The sequence below is a fragment of the Channa argus genome, chromosome 14 (assembly GCF_033026475.1).
Source record: "Channa argus isolate prfri chromosome 14, Channa argus male v1.0, whole genome shotgun sequence".
Classification (NCBI taxonomy): domain Eukaryota; kingdom Metazoa; phylum Chordata; class Actinopteri; order Anabantiformes; family Channidae; genus Channa; species Channa argus.
Window position 1 is genome coordinate 802,534 of NC_090210.1, and position 14,596 is coordinate 817,129.

At 36.8% G+C, this 14,596-nt stretch overlaps 3 protein-coding genes across 6 annotated transcripts; all 3 read right to left on the reverse strand.

Annotated features, from left to right (window-relative positions):
- Positions 1-22: 22 nt before the first annotated feature.
- Positions 23-4,308, reverse strand: ftr67 (finTRIM family, member 67). Of its 2 annotated transcripts, none has more exons than XM_067473741.1 (7): positions 3,622-4,308; positions 2,733-2,828; positions 2,534-2,614; positions 2,117-2,276; positions 1,944-2,045; positions 1,020-1,118; positions 23-532 (listed from the first exon to the last, which is right to left on the reverse strand). In XM_067473741.1, the coding sequence occupies exons 1-7, from the start codon at positions 4,219-4,221 to the stop codon at positions 465-467; spliced, it is 1,206 nt and encodes a 401-aa protein (XP_067329842.1). In that variant the 5' UTR covers positions 4,222-4,308; the 3' UTR covers positions 23-464. The 2 variants fall into 2 exon arrangements, with proteins under 2 accessions (XP_067329842.1, XP_067329841.1); XM_067473740.1 differs by having other exon boundaries at positions 2,381-2,614; positions 3,622-4,305.
- A 1,785-nt stretch (positions 4,309-6,093) lies between these two features.
- On the reverse strand, positions 6,094-10,049 carry si:ch73-52e5.2 (protein THEM6). Of its 3 annotated transcripts, none has more exons than XM_067473748.1 (4): positions 9,931-10,011; positions 9,067-9,240; positions 8,057-8,561; positions 6,094-7,203 (listed from the first exon to the last, which is right to left on the reverse strand). In XM_067473748.1, the coding sequence occupies exons 3-4, from the start codon at positions 8,555-8,557 to the stop codon at positions 7,096-7,098; spliced, it is 609 nt and encodes a 202-aa protein (XP_067329849.1). In that variant the 5' UTR covers positions 8,558-8,561; positions 9,067-9,240; positions 9,931-10,011; the 3' UTR covers positions 6,094-7,095. The 3 variants fall into 3 exon arrangements, with proteins under 3 accessions (XP_067329849.1, XP_067329850.1, XP_067329847.1); XM_067473749.1 differs by lacking the exon at positions 9,931-10,011 and adding an exon at positions 9,367-9,853; XM_067473746.1 differs by lacking the exon at positions 9,067-9,240 and having other exon boundaries at positions 9,931-10,049.
- Positions 10,050-10,381: 332 nt separating this feature from the next.
- Positions 10,382-12,266, reverse strand: LOC137098899 (protein THEM6-like). Its single transcript, XM_067475602.1, has 3 exons — positions 12,167-12,266; positions 10,874-11,381; positions 10,382-10,784 (listed from the first exon to the last, which is right to left on the reverse strand). Exons 2-3 carry the CDS (start codon positions 11,375-11,377, stop codon positions 10,677-10,679), a joined length of 612 nt encoding a protein of 203 aa, XP_067331703.1. The 5' UTR covers positions 11,378-11,381; positions 12,167-12,266; the 3' UTR covers positions 10,382-10,676.
- Positions 12,267-14,596: the final 2,330 nt, after the last annotated feature.

Genomic DNA, 14,596 nt, shown 5'->3' on the forward strand with positions numbered 1-14,596 from the left:
GTTCAAATAAACACTCTTGGAATAGTGTGTTTGCTATTTTAATGTCAGCATGTCACAAATCACAATATATTGTGATGTTACAATATATGTGTAAAGGAAAATGAGTGATAACAATTTGTGTTTTAAAAAAAACGAAAGATATTTATAAAAACACAGCTTCATAAAAAATAACACTTCACTATTTTTTTGTTTCTTTGCATATATTAAAATAAGATGTAGTGAGTTCAGTCAATACCTAAAGTAAATATATTATTGTACTGGTCTTCCCTGGCACTAATGCTTTCCTCACATCTTCCCGATCTGCCAAACAATACAAGGTGCAGGGTTATCTGATAACAGGATTAATTACTAAATGCCCAATTCTTGAGTGTCAGAACAAATCTTTGAGAAAAGATGACGATGAGGAGAGCGCTCATGTACATTCAGGGTATGTGGTAGCATCTGTAATTGGTGATCTTAATGTTCTATTTCCGTCTGTGGTGAGCACGACGCTGAAGTTGCCTCTGTCTGGATCCTGATGAGAGTTTGCTGCCTGAGCACAAAAAAGGGAAATTATAAGTCTTACAGCAGCTAGAGACAACAAGCACGTTGGGATTACGATGACATGTTAGAGGAGAGCTAACAAACAAATTCCTGTTAACTGGATAAAAACAATAGATTGTATTCAAATCAATTCAGGTTTTGGTGCAATTTTATGAAGTGCTATTTCAAAATGAATAATTATATCATTAAAGGAAAATGTCAGCTTAACAAGTCATTAAAAACACTACCTGAGATTTTCTTACAACGTTTTAGACATCTAGTGTTCTCTCAACTCTTATTTTAATAAGTTTTCTTTATGCTACGTGAAAATTCCAATATTTACTGTATACATTAACCCGATGAAAGAATCCATGAATAAAAGTGTCACTAGTTCAATTAAAAGCACAACAAAGTACCCGAGTGACATCTGTTCCGACAAAACCACTCCATTCAGGTGCAAAGAAAAGTGATACACATTTATTTATGTGTCTATTTACCAAATGGTGAAAAACCAAATTTGGGCATAACAGGTCCTGAATAAAGATATGGGTTGAGAGGACTCAGAGGACTTTGGACGAGGCCAGGTCGCTGCATCACTGTAAGCACAGACAGAATGAACACTGTTACTGCTGATTTCCATCTGTTAAAAATATCAGAGTCTGTGGCACCATCCTGTGGTCAATTAGGAAAAATAAAGAAAAAATAAACAGTGTGAGTAAAGCATTAGTGCTGATAGAAAATTAGGTGAGGATGTGATGCACAAACAAACAGGGTCCAAAAAGTTCAACTTCACCAGTGCTCATCTTGTTCCCTGTGGTTCTAATTTGGGGAGAACATTTATATTAATGGGATTAAGCCTTCCTCTGCTTTCTCTATATTTAAGTGTCTCAGCTTTAACATGGAGCAGGTTAAAAACTTTAAACCAAGCCCATAAATATATTTATGTTTACAATATTATGGTATATGTTTGTATTTACCAGGCCCATAAAACAATACTTCCTAATATTTATATTAACTAATTAGTAAACGCACAGTCACATACAAAAATATTACTGCCTAAAGCAGTACAATAAATCTTTTTCTAGATTAGAAAAAGATTTATTACTTCTGTAAGTGAAATTTAACACTATTGAGATCTCCAGGGCAGGGAGTTAAAGCTGTCTGCAGAATAATTAGAAAGATGAATTTTGATTTAATGCTAACGTGTGCAAAACATCCAAGGATTATCAATAATGTTTTAGCTTTTACTTAACTTCACACTGTCTGTCTGTCTGTAAATGCAATTCAGAAGTTAGCTTTAATAAAAAATAATAAATAAAAAAAGGCTTTGAATACAAGTTCTGTGCTGTGTTAACATCTGCACATGTGTGACCAATTTATCCAACATTTGTAGACAAGCACCAACAGGTTTATTGACTCACCTAATGTTCCCTCAATTTGTGCAGCTGCCCCAGCATCACCAGACTCTGCTGTGTCAAGCTGAACAGCAGGATTTGATGGACCTACAATTACTACATCTCTAACTACAAAACAGAAAACAAAATTACATAAACAGAATAGTCTTTGATATAAATTTTGAAGTCTTTGTATTTACCTCTTTCATAGATGCTGACAAATCCTCCCTGACAGACCTCCTGCAGAAGTCCTTTAAAATCTGACACAGCTTTCATCACTGGGCCAAAAGTGAGGTTGGGATCAGTGGTGACTGATGGCAGTGCGGACGTGGTGGGTGGAGCATGAATAGACTGACAGCTCTAGAATGACATACACAAAGATCAAGGAGAACAATGTTGACATGTGTATTTATGTTGTTGATTTGCTGTCCTAAAAATTTTAAAATATATCTGAGTAGAATCACTTTAAGAAAATGGACTTGATCCTCAGCATGGGAAAGCTTGTCCAGTTCAGCCTCATTCTTCTTCAGCTCTGTAATCTCCTTCTGGATTTTGTCCAGCAGCTGCTCAGCCTGACTGATGGCCATCTTTTCCTGGGCTTTGATCAGCTCTCTCACCTCGAAACGTTTCAGTTCAATCGACCGAATCAGTTCAGTGAAGACGGCATCGCTTTCTTCAGCTGCAGCACGAGCAGAACGCTAGAGGAGGCACAAAAATCAACAAACAGGAGTCAAAAGATAGGCATTTTTTTTATCTGCCTAGTATTGCACTACATTAACATATCAAACCAAACTGTAGTACTGTAGTAGCACTTACAGTGAGTGAGAAAATAGCTTGTCTCAACTCTTGCATCTCCTTTTCCCTTTGTTGAATTCTCAAGTTAGAGCTCTGCTTCATTTCACTGAACTGCCGCTGAAAAGAAATTGTGAAAAATATAAAATAAAAAAACAAATAACAATTCACCTTTATTTCATAAAAACCTACATAGATTTTATAAACACAAAGTCTAAGGGTTACATTAGCCTTTTAATGGGTTCATATTATTGTATCTAACCTTTCTATGTTGTTTTATACAATGCCATTGTTGTACAACAGATTTATAAGTGTGCAATGCATTAATTTCAGGAGTTATGGGGAAACCTAAGGTATGGCATTGATTAGTTCTCAGTTATTGCACCATTTAAATGTCCTAACATTGTTTAAATGCCCATATCTGGGTGAAACTTATTATACTACTTACAAAAATAGAAAATGTAATTTCAGTTTTTATCTCCAAGAATGCATTAGACCGCACCAAGTTTAGATCTGCTGTATATAGAAAAACCATTTCAAGATGGTTTAGAACCTATTTTTAGAATTGTGAAATTGAGTTCCTTTATTTTTTTAAAACAAACAATCATTTCAGGCCATACCAGACAAATGTAGAGGAAAACTAAGAAAAGGTTTCTATTTAGTCTGAAACAATACAAAAACAAACGCTGGGGGGGGGGGGGGGGGGGGGGGGGGGGGCATGATTTAAACTAAATTATTTAGAATGAAAGGTGATAGGTGGTAACACTTTAAAACTAACAACAAAAACTGTACATACATACATACTTTTCATTTCTTAAAACTACTTTATTATTACCACATCTGGTAAGCAGTTGGACAGTAAATGACCACAACATACGTATGTAAACAGTAAACTGTTATAGTGCTGAATTACCTGCCTCTGTTGTATTTCTGCCTCAGCCAGCACCGTGTCGTGTCCTTTGTGTTCATCTGCCAGACAAAGGTAACAGATGCACATTTTGTCCGTGCGGCAGTACACCTCCAGCAGCCTGTCGTGTCGGGGACAGATATTGTCCTGCATGTTTCTGGAGGCCAATACCAGCTTGTGTTTCTTGAATGCTGCGGACTCGTAGTGAGGCTGGACGTGGACTTCGCAGTAGGATGCCAGACACACCAGACAGGAATTGACAGCTTTGTTTTTCCTCCCGGTGCAGACGTCGCACTCCACATCGTTGGCTTCAGCGAAGCTTTGGTTTGTTTGAGACGTGGTTACCTCTTGAAGTCCAGTTTCTTTGAATTTCTCCACCACATCGGCCAGCATGGTGTTTCTGGCTAGTACTGGCCTCGGGGTAAAGGTCTGCCTACACTGTGGGCACACGAAGACCGCCAGGTAGTCGTCTTGGTCCCAGTAGTTCTGGATACAATCGGTGCAGTAACTGTGTCCGCAGGGGATGGTCACGGGATCCTTCAGCACGTCCAGGCATATCGAGCAGTTGAACTGGTCCTTATCCAGGACCACCCCAGCCTGAGCCATCGGCCAAAACGCAAAAGAGAAGGCAGAAAACACTGGACCTTGCTATCTGCAGCTTTGTTTACAGGAAGTGAACCAGCGGGGCGTGACCGGAAACTGAAGCAGAGGGTTTTCATTTTTAAAGCACAGAATTAACTAAAAAACAAAACTGTAATCTAAATGTAACTTAATGTTTAATTATATCTAAATGGAGAATGTTCTGCACTTATATAGCGCTTTTCGACATATTGGAAATCAAAGCGCTTTACACTACTTCTTATTCAGCCATTCACACTCACAATCACACACACACACTCACACACCGATGGGGGAGCTGCTATGCAGCTGGCCAACACTCACCGGGAGCAGCTAAGTTGGGGTTCAGTGTCTTGCTCAAGGACATATGTGACCAGAGGAGCCGGGGATTGAACCAATAATAAAAACCAATAACTAATAATATTATTTCTTGAAACATGCTATGAATATTTTTTATCAATCAATTTTTCTTCCTGTTTTGAATATTTTTTGTGTATTTATGTTCGTAGAAGTACAAATACCACAATGTAAATATATTCAAATTACCAGTAAAAAGTCCTGCATTTAAAACTGCACATGAAAGCACATAAGCATTGCTTACAACTTTACTGAACCTATAAAATGTCCTTATGCTTCAGCCAGATTATAATTTATATAATTTATGATCTAAAAATCAATGGATATTTTTAAAGAAAATGTGTTAAACATTTTTGGTTCTCACATTTTCTGTCAGAATTTGATGCTTTCTTTGTCACACACAGTAGTAAACTGAACACAGACTGCTGCTCAGGATACTGAAATAGATTACCTTGTAGGATTAATTGTTACACCTTTATTTTAAATAGATCAGAAGGTAATTTTCTTACTTACATAATTATGTATGCTGGTTTAGTCTTTTATGTCAAGTCACATTCTATAAACAAATTTGTAATTTGTAAATAACCACTAACTAAAGCTGTAAATAAATATTTGGAAATTATAAATAACAACATTTTCCCCCGAAATAGTGCTTTATAAGTTTAACATAGATAAGGTTCAAATCTTAGATACTTGATGAAAGTATATCAAAATTACACTTAAATACAGTACTTCAGTTAATGTTCCATCACTATGTACATGTTATAACATCCTCTATAAATAAATATAAATAGTAAGGTAAAACAATTACTGCTTGATGTTACTTAAGTAAAACTACATTAGCATTATTAGAAATTGAGTGAAACTCAAAAAAGCAGCACTACAAGGTGTTACTGAATAACACACACTTACAAATCAAGACTAAGACATTATTTCCAATGCATTTTTAATTTAAAATGGCAATAAACACAATAAATAATGTTAAATATATATTAAAATCATTTCAATATACTATAAGTGGAAAATCAAAGGACAATAACTTAATTAAATAGGAATTTGTAGTAAGTGCATTAAGAACATAAATAACAGGTCAGGCATACAGCTTTCTCTTCATACAGGAAACATTACATTACTTTGGTCATAAAAGCCTTGATGTATTAAAGCAAAGGATCCAGATTTCAAATTCTGTCTCAGTAAAGAAAGTGAAATTACATCATCATGCCGGGCCCCATCTTGTGATCTATGCAGTGTTTTTACCTGTGCCTGCTACAGTAGTTAGGTCTCCTACATCTTCTGTTTTGATTTTATTTGGCTAAAAAGATGAACAGAAAAAAGAATTCAGACCAAGCTACTGTACTGTATTTGTAAAAACAAAAAACAACAGTTTTCCAGTGGCTCCACTCAAGATCTGCTAATTTGAGTACAGTCATACTTGCAAAGGTGAGGTAGCCCTCCTCTACTGACCTACTCTACAATGGCAGCAGCACTGACCTACTGCATTGATGCTTTTCACAATCACGATAAAGTAAAAAAAAAAAAAACTCCTCCAACTCTCCAAAAGGATGACAGGCATATTCTCACAAGATGGTGCCTGTCCCCCCCAGCAGTTACCATGGCGTGACGTCAATTTCACATTCTCTATAAAAAACATAAGTCATCGAAACATTCAATGTTATTATTTGTTGCATGTTTTGAAAAGCTGCCAGCAACATCCTCCAGCATTAGCTTTTACTTATGATGTGAGCACTTTTACCTAAAAATCACATGCAACCCGATTTCAATGCCCACCTTTAAAATGTACTAATATTTCATAAATTTGGTAAAAGAATAATACTGTACTGACAGAATATTTCCCTTTCAGATTTTAACAGGAACTCATTTAGTTTACTTGGATTATCTTGTGCAAAATGCTGATGGGTAGATTAAAACTAATTATCAATATTACAAGTTTTATAATGTACAGTTTTTCATAACACCTACTGTACATTTTCTCATAAAAAAAATTATAATTCTCTAAAATTGAAATTAAACTACGGCAAGAGAAACAGGCACAAAAATATTCTGGAGGTTTCAAAACATGCATTTATGACAGTTTGTTCTACATGCTTATCTAAAGTTTGAAGTTTGCTAAATAAGCGTGAAGATGTCAAAAGCCTGTATATTCAGTCACTTACTGAATAAGCTACGTTTTTGTTTCACCTACTTTGGAGAGAATAACTTTCATTAGGATCCTAAAGCACAAGTGCATTTTAAGACATGGAATACCATACAATTCAAGTTTTCATATTCAGTGATTATACAGTAATGGTTTCAGTTCACACCATACAAAAATACAGCAGGTACAGTAGGATTGATCCAGAACAGATAAGTGGAATACTGTAAGTAAACTAAAACTCTATGAAGTTTAACTGTTTGTGTGCATGTATATATGGATGTATATTGTTTGTGTGCGTGCAATGAAAATGATATGTCTACACTTATGATACATGGTGTCATAGTGCGGCTTCACTTGTTCTTCTCTTCCAGTCCACTCTCTGCTCTCAGGGCCAGGCTGCTTGCCGAAATGAAGCTGATCCAGTGTTTGAGGTCCTCTGGAAATTCAGGGCACTCAATCTGTGCATACAAACAAACAATTAATAGAGTGCTAACTTTTTTAACCAGTTGACAATTTTATGCCAATCTTCTTCTTTTCCTTTCGGCTGCTCCCTTTCAGGAGTCGCCACAGCGAATCATGTGCCTCCATCTAACTCTATCCTCTGCATCCTCTTCACTCACACCAACTAACTTCATGTCCTCCCTCACTACATCCATAAATCTCCTCTTTGGTCTTCCTCTAGACCTCCTGCCTGGCAGCTCCAACCTCACCATCCTTCTACCAATATATTCACAATTTTATGCCAATAGTTCCGTTTAACCCCAAGTAAGAATTTAAATACATTCAGAGGTTTTAAATTTGATGCTTTTCTTTATCTTATTACAAATATTTTGTTCTGGTCGTTAGACACTTTGGGCTCCAAACTTTTCTCAATTCTCTCTCTCTCTCTCTCTCTCTCTCTCTCTCTCTCTCTATATATATATATATATAACTACATCTATATCTATATCTCTATATAGATATATAAATATATATAGATCTATATAGATAGATAGATAGATAGATAATTAGTTATTTGCTTATGTTATTTTTCAAACACAAATGCCAAATATTTACATTTTCATATTTGCTATTTTCTGTTTTACTAACTAAAACTGAAAATTTTGTGATGTTTATTGAAATTGCATAATTTGACATCATGAACTTTGGTTGTAAAAAAACTGTGTTAGAGAACTTGTTGCATTTCTGACATTTTTTAGACAAAACATACAACTAATAGAAAGAAATAGCAGATTATATATTATATATTATATATATGGAGTCAGATCCCAGTCCTATTAATAAGTGAATTAATATCTTGTAATTCCTCACCTTTCTTTTGCAGACAATTTCGATAATCGTCTCTGGGCTGCAGCGCACCACATTCTGTCTGCAGAGCATTACCGCAGACACAAAGCCATCTTTCTTGGACACAAAGCGCTGCTCCAAGTAAAATGCCTTCTCATCCCATCCCACTACTTTGGTCCGAATCTCAAAAGCCTCACGAAATGCCAAGGACCGCCGGTACCGGATGGTAGAGGCCCCTACCACCATTTTAGCCCCTAATTTGCATGAGGCCATGAACAGCCCATTTCGCATGTAATGGTGGAAGCGGGCAAAGTCACACTCCCTCAGGTATCGAGAGTTGTTCATGTGACCCATGTAGTCCAAATCATGGGGAAGGACCATGCCATCAATACTTTGTTCAGCTAAAATGTCCAATATTCTGGGTTGGAACCAGGCCTGGACAAACACCTGGGCCCCCCGTAGGAAGTACCAAACATCCAGATTGCAGAAGAGCAGGAGTAGGCCTCCCAACACCAGCAGCATCATCTCTCTAGAACAACAATACAGAGATTATGGTTAAAAAAAGCATTCAATTAGAGACTGCAGATTTGAAGCAAAATCTCCATCTCTCCACCTTAAACTGCTAAATTTAAATGAATGACTACACCAATATTTATTTTCAAAATAAATAATATCTGACCATAATTGTGCAAATGACACACAGATTTATGATATCATTTGGTGACATTGGTCCTGGATAAGAAGATGTAATAATATATTTTATTGAGCTATAATTTCTTCGTCTTCTTCTACTTTAGATTGTTATACTGTTATTTTAGATTTCTTTAAGTCCTTTTTAGGTTTGTTTATATTTTTCTTTTAAAGTTTGTCTTAATTATGATGGATTATAAAAGAGATGGGTCCCTGGCCACTAATAAATAATTGGTCCCTACCTCTTCTAAACTGGAGCATGACACCCAAATTCAAAAAGAAACAAAAGAGCAACAAACAAAGCAGCCCTGTCATTTAAAGTCACTTTGTGATTTGTTTTGCACCTATTTGTACAGGTGTCTGTAGCTCAGCTGGTAAGGCAGTTGTTCACAGACGACAGACAGGGTCAGTGGTACGACTCCAGGTCTCTCCTGGCTACATCTCGAAGTGTCCTTGGACAAGACATTTAACCCAGAGTTGCTCCCGGTGGGTGAGGTGAGCACCTTGCATGGGAGCCACTGCCATCAGTGTGTGTGTGAGAATGAGAAGGAACATTTAGATAAAAGTGCTACATAAGCAGACCATTTGCCTTGTAGTAATTTCACATTATTTGGTTATTTTTGTGACACTGTAATTTTGTGTACCTCTTTGTGTATCTCTGCAGTCATTTTGGATGTCTTTGTAGTCATTCTTACATTCATACAGACCTGTGCATAGTGTTGAAGCCTTTTATGTCTTTTAATACTTAGTATTGTTTTGCTGCTCAAAAACGTTATGCAAATATTTTTTACTTTATCTTAAAAATGTGTTATTTAGAGAAATTGGTGTTTTGTCCATTTACACTTGTCAAACTAAATATAACCTTGCTCGTATCAGTGACCGTATAAAAGTGCGGAAAAACTAGATTTCAGCGCCTTTACATTGGATGGCATTACATTATGGCCAAACACACGGAGATTATATATTTCTGTAATCAGCCACCTCAACCTTGAGGACTAGGCAGCTAACATTGCTCCATTAAACGAACCTGCTGTGAGAGCTATATGTATTAGCCTAGCTACTAGCTACTAGCTACTAGCTGGTGGCCTTGACAGAACAAAGACATGCTTTTAGCTCTTGAGTCGCCATCTTTAAGTCTCTTTATCGTCGAAATAAAACTATAACAGAAAACGACGACAGGAGTACACCTTTTTGTCTATAAAACTTACCGTGCGTCCTAAACAAAGTGCTACCATGGGATGCGCTGCAGCGAGAAACCGGCAGAGTTAATTACCATAACTTCCGCGTACATGACGACGCGTAATGTTATTGGTTGCGTCTCGCCATGGATACGTTTTTATTTCTTTGATTGACGTCACTCTCTTCCCACAGATGGAAAAAACTTTTTTTTTTTTGCAATACTAGAGTATTTTCCACTCGTGAGAGGAATACAATATTGTACCATAAAATATTGTATACTTTTACTTGACAGTTTTACAAACTAACATTGTCTAATTAAATACATGCTTACAAAATAAGCCTTAAGCAGTAATGAAGCAGTGTTTCCCACGTTGACAGTCATGTCAATATGTTTCATGTAAATACTGTTGTCTGTAGAAATCTTTGTTCCAAATCAGTTTGGCCCACTGTACAGATGTGCAGGAAAAAAGTACATCAACAGTACTTCAAAATAAATTTTATTGCCCCCATAGTACATGAACATATATAACACAATTAAAATTATATATATATATATATATATATATATTTTAATTTCTTATTGCTGTGTACGTTAAAATGATCAAACCCTGTTCGATAATGTGGCCTGTTAGTTCTTTCCGTGTTTGATGATCAATTTTTAAAAAAAGCGTATTTAATTTAATGTATTTAAGTCAAGTAAATAACCAGAAGACATCTTGAGCTGGTAAATTAACTGGCTTAAAACAAAACCAAAACAATCTGCCCATGCAAAGCCTCATTTGCTCTTCTCATCTAGTCCACTCTTCGCCCTCAGGGCCTGGCTGCTGGCAGAGATAAAACTGACCCAGTGTTGAAGGTCCTCTGGGAACTCAGGGCACTCCACCTGCAAGGGACAAAGCACATACACATCTTTGAATTATAAAAAAGTTAGTGTACCAATTTACATTTATGTATAAGAACCCCTCCCCTTACCTTTCTCATGCACAGGTGCTGCATGATTTTGTCTGGGCTACACTGTATGACACTTTGCTTGCAGTACATGATGGCACAAACCAAACCATCTTTTGTCGACACAAATTTCTGCTCCAGGTAGAAGGCTTTGTCATCCCAAGTCACTATCCGACTCCGCAGTTCGTAACCTTCACCTATACACAAAGCCCTACGATAACGAATGGTGGTGGCCCCCACAACCATTGAAGCTCTGAGGGCTCGTAGAGCCTTGAACACACCATTGCGGATGTAGAGAGAGAAGCGAGCAAAGTCACACTCCCTCAGGTATCGAGCATTGTTCATATGGCACATGTCAATATCATGAGGAGTGACCCAGCCTGTTAAGACCTGCTCTGCAGTGATGTCTCTGACTGGAGGCTGGAACCAGGCTCGGAGGATCACCACTCCTACCCGGAGGAAGTACCACACATCCAGACTGCAAAAGAGTACCACCAAGGCAGCGAGGACCCACAGCACCCACCACATTTCTCTAAGGATGGAACAAATAGAAGTAGAGGGGTTACCCAGGTGTGTTGATGAGATTTGGGCTGAGTTTAAATTTTGCAATGCTGCACCTTTCAGCTTTATTTCTTCCTAAAAATCTTGCAGTTGTAAGTTTATCTGGTAAACAAGCATTTCTGCAGTGGCCAAATAAACTACAGAACTTTTGATTTAAATTTGTAAATTGTGGTTCAGTGGCACTGAATTAGAGCCCAGTAAAGTCTGATTTAACAAAAGGACAACCATTCTTAACTTTCTTTCATGCAGGTATATACATTTTTTCCACACATGAGTTTACTTTGATATTTCAGAGTTATGGTTTAACCTACTAGCTGTAGCTATGCTGCTGTGGGGAAACCCGTTTATGTAGTCTGGCAATAATTCTTGCAATTACCTAACACAGTGTAACACTACAGACAACAAATCCACCTGGTGGATTGTGAGTTTCAAAGTGAGGTTCAATGTTTCGACTTTTCAGAATACCTGCTAACAGGTTTTGCAGGACAAGCAGGTGCTGCAAAGGAACTTTGCGAAGGAACTGTGCAAAACTAAACGAAAACTTAAGCAATGCAGTGTCACAAATGTCACTCGTAAAAGTTAAAAATACTGACAAAAGACGGTCATGTTAATGATTTTACGTTGCGATTTTACAAGCATTTAATCCTGGCGGGTCTAAACTTAAACTAGCATTACCCGTTGGTGTGTCCAAACCTAAACATACTGAAAGAAGTTAAACATACTCGAAAGTCTTGTTAAAAACCTAATGACACTCACCTGTTGTCTAAATCCCCAAGTTTCAAATCAAATTTGCCGAGTCGACAACACAAATGTCCATGTCCTCCACTCACGCAGACTGAAATTATGGCCTAAAAACCCATCCGGCTACAGCTTCAAAATAAAAGGCTTTTAAAATCAATTAATGAGAAAGCATACACATTTTAAATCGTATAATAAATGTTTGCTTATTAGAAAGACATTTTTTCATATATTCAAACTTTTCATATTTTGTAAAAAAAAAAAAAACTTAATAACATTTATTTTAAAAGGAACAGTTCCTCACTCCCGTCCATTCAGACGTGACGTTACAACAAAATGGGGTGCAACGATTGGATGTTCAGTTAATCAATCAAAAATTTTCAGCTTGTTCTTGCAGCCGAACGTCCTTCGCAGGTTGCTTAGCATGAGTTTTTACGGACCGGCACCAAGGTGCTCCTTCGTGGATGCGTGGGGCCACAACTGGTGGGGTGGGATTCGAACCTGCTGCCTTCTGCATCCCAAATCAATGATCTACCACTGAGTGCCCAGGCCCCCGAATGGTTGTTCGTTTAATCACTAATGAATGTATCCATACATTAACCACCTTTATTTGACGTTACCAACAGATCATTTGGGAAAATAAACAGTATATACACACACAAACACGCCAATGAAGCATAACAATATGACCACCTGTGCAATTTAATGCAATCCAATACTGTAATAATTCCTCAGTTTTTAGGTTGAAATTAAAATCAATTAATGAAAATGTGAAATAAAGTTACTGTATCAGTTGCAATAATAGAAGTATTTTATGATGATCACATTACACTATAAAATTACAAATTACCCTTACATGGACCTAAAGCCTCTGGGGCCCTCATGTGGCATTTGCATAAACAGAAATCTTGTGGTGAGTGATAATAAAAGCACAATAAAACATAACATCTTGGAGTGGCTGTATGCAGGACTAATGAAAGTACAGTACATGTAAATTAGAGGAAATGTTGTGTCCACCACCTGACTTATTTCTCACACTTTATTCTTTTGTAAACACTAGTAGGACAAACAACCAACTTAAACTTTTATTCAAAACTAAAAATATTTTTCATTCAAAACTGTTTAACACACAAAGAATAATGGACACAGGAATAATAATTTAAACTGAAAATAGAAATGTTTATAATGGTGTTTAAGATGGAGCTGTATGATGTGCTTAATAGAAAGTGGAAGTTATTAAAAATTAACACAATGAGCAACCTTTTTAGCAAGCAACTTGGGCTTCAGTGTACTGCCCTTCGACATATAACCCGGAGAAACTGGGAGTCAAACCACTGACCCTATGGTTTGTGGATGACTGCTTTGCCAACTAAGGTAAAGCTGTGCATTATTAATATACAGATATTAATTACGTATATCTAAGTTAATAATGCCAGTTTACTGCCATAGCCTTAATCCCTTAACTGGAGTGAACATACGTAAATTAACTCCCTTTTTGAGATGTTCTTCAATTACATTACGTTCATACGCATTGCCATATATTTTCACAGGATCAACAAACAGTTTCTTAGTAAGAGGACAAATCAGATGTTGGGGCATAAACCGTGGCACATGAACCACCAGTTTCTTTAAAAAATAAAAAACAGACAGTAAAAAAAGCATGTTATTGTAAAAACTAAACCTGTAATGTACAAAATGTATAGTCCACCAAACTTTTGTAAATTAACATTCACCTTCTCCTTGTCATCCAGTGACTTTCCTGCTGCTTCCTGTATGTGTTTCCTGGCTTCTCATTCATAGGTCTCAAGGCTGGTCAGGAATTCCTCAGCCAAAATGCTTCCACAAGAAGTTTTAAATACAAGTCAAAGGCTTTAATGTACATTAACCAATTTTAATAAACTGACATGGAAACAAATGTGCAATAACATGGTTTTGATGTTGTGGCTAATTGGCACAAAATAGATTGAGCAGAGTATGTCACAGTGTATGTAATGTGTAAATATATTTCACCTGTCCAGTTGATTATCAGGCTCAGGGGTGATGAGCAGTCCATACACAGCATATGGATATCTCTCAGAGTGATGTGGGCATTGTATATTGTCAAATATGTTGTGCCAAATGCGGCCAACATATGGCAACAAATGACTAAATTGCAAAAGGTCACGATTAAAAAATATATAAAATAAAAACAATTAATTTAGGATAGTCTACAGCAGATTTAAATCCATGAAGATGAAGGAACCCATGACATAATTTGTGAAATAAAATGTCACCTCACTAATGAGTTTGGTGTGTGACCCAACATAAAATGTCTGATACTTATTTGATGTCACCTGTTCAAATATGTGAAGTTAAAGAGAACCTGACCAGCCAATAACTGAATGAGCTAGTTCAATTGGGCTTTCTTAGATGGAGTTGCTAAGACCTGGCCCACACCTTTAGAGGTGA

Bases quoted from the DNA above. Each gene is read 5' to 3' on its own strand.
- ftr67 (XM_067473740.1), bottom strand. From the start codon at position 4,221: ATGGCTCAGGCTGGGGTGGTCCTGGATAAGGACCAGTTCAACTGCTCG. The intron at 2,615-2,732 runs GTAAGTGCTACT...TGCCTCCTCTAG, and splicing joins AAGCTATTTTCTCACTCACT to CGTTCTGCTCGTGCTGCAGC. The intron at 2,046-2,116 runs GTAAATACAAAG...TCTGTTTTGTAG, and splicing joins TGTCAGCATCTATGAAAGAG to TTAGAGATGTAGTAATTGTA.
- LOC137098899 (XM_067475602.1), bottom strand. From the start codon at position 11,377: ATGTGGTGGGTGCTGTGGGTCCTCGCTGCCTTGGTGGTACTCTTTTGC. The intron at 10,785-10,873 runs GTAAGGGGAGGG...TGTCCCTTGCAG, and splicing joins AGCACCTGTGCATGAGAAAG to GTGGAGTGCCCTGAGTTCCC.
- si:ch73-52e5.2 (XM_067473746.1), bottom strand. From the start codon at position 8,557: ATGATGCTGCTGGTGTTGGGAGGCCTACTCCTGCTCTTCTGCAATCTG. The intron at 7,204-8,056 runs GTGAGGAATTAC...TTGTATGCACAG, and splicing joins AAATTGTCTGCAAAAGAAAG to ATTGAGTGCCCTGAATTTCC.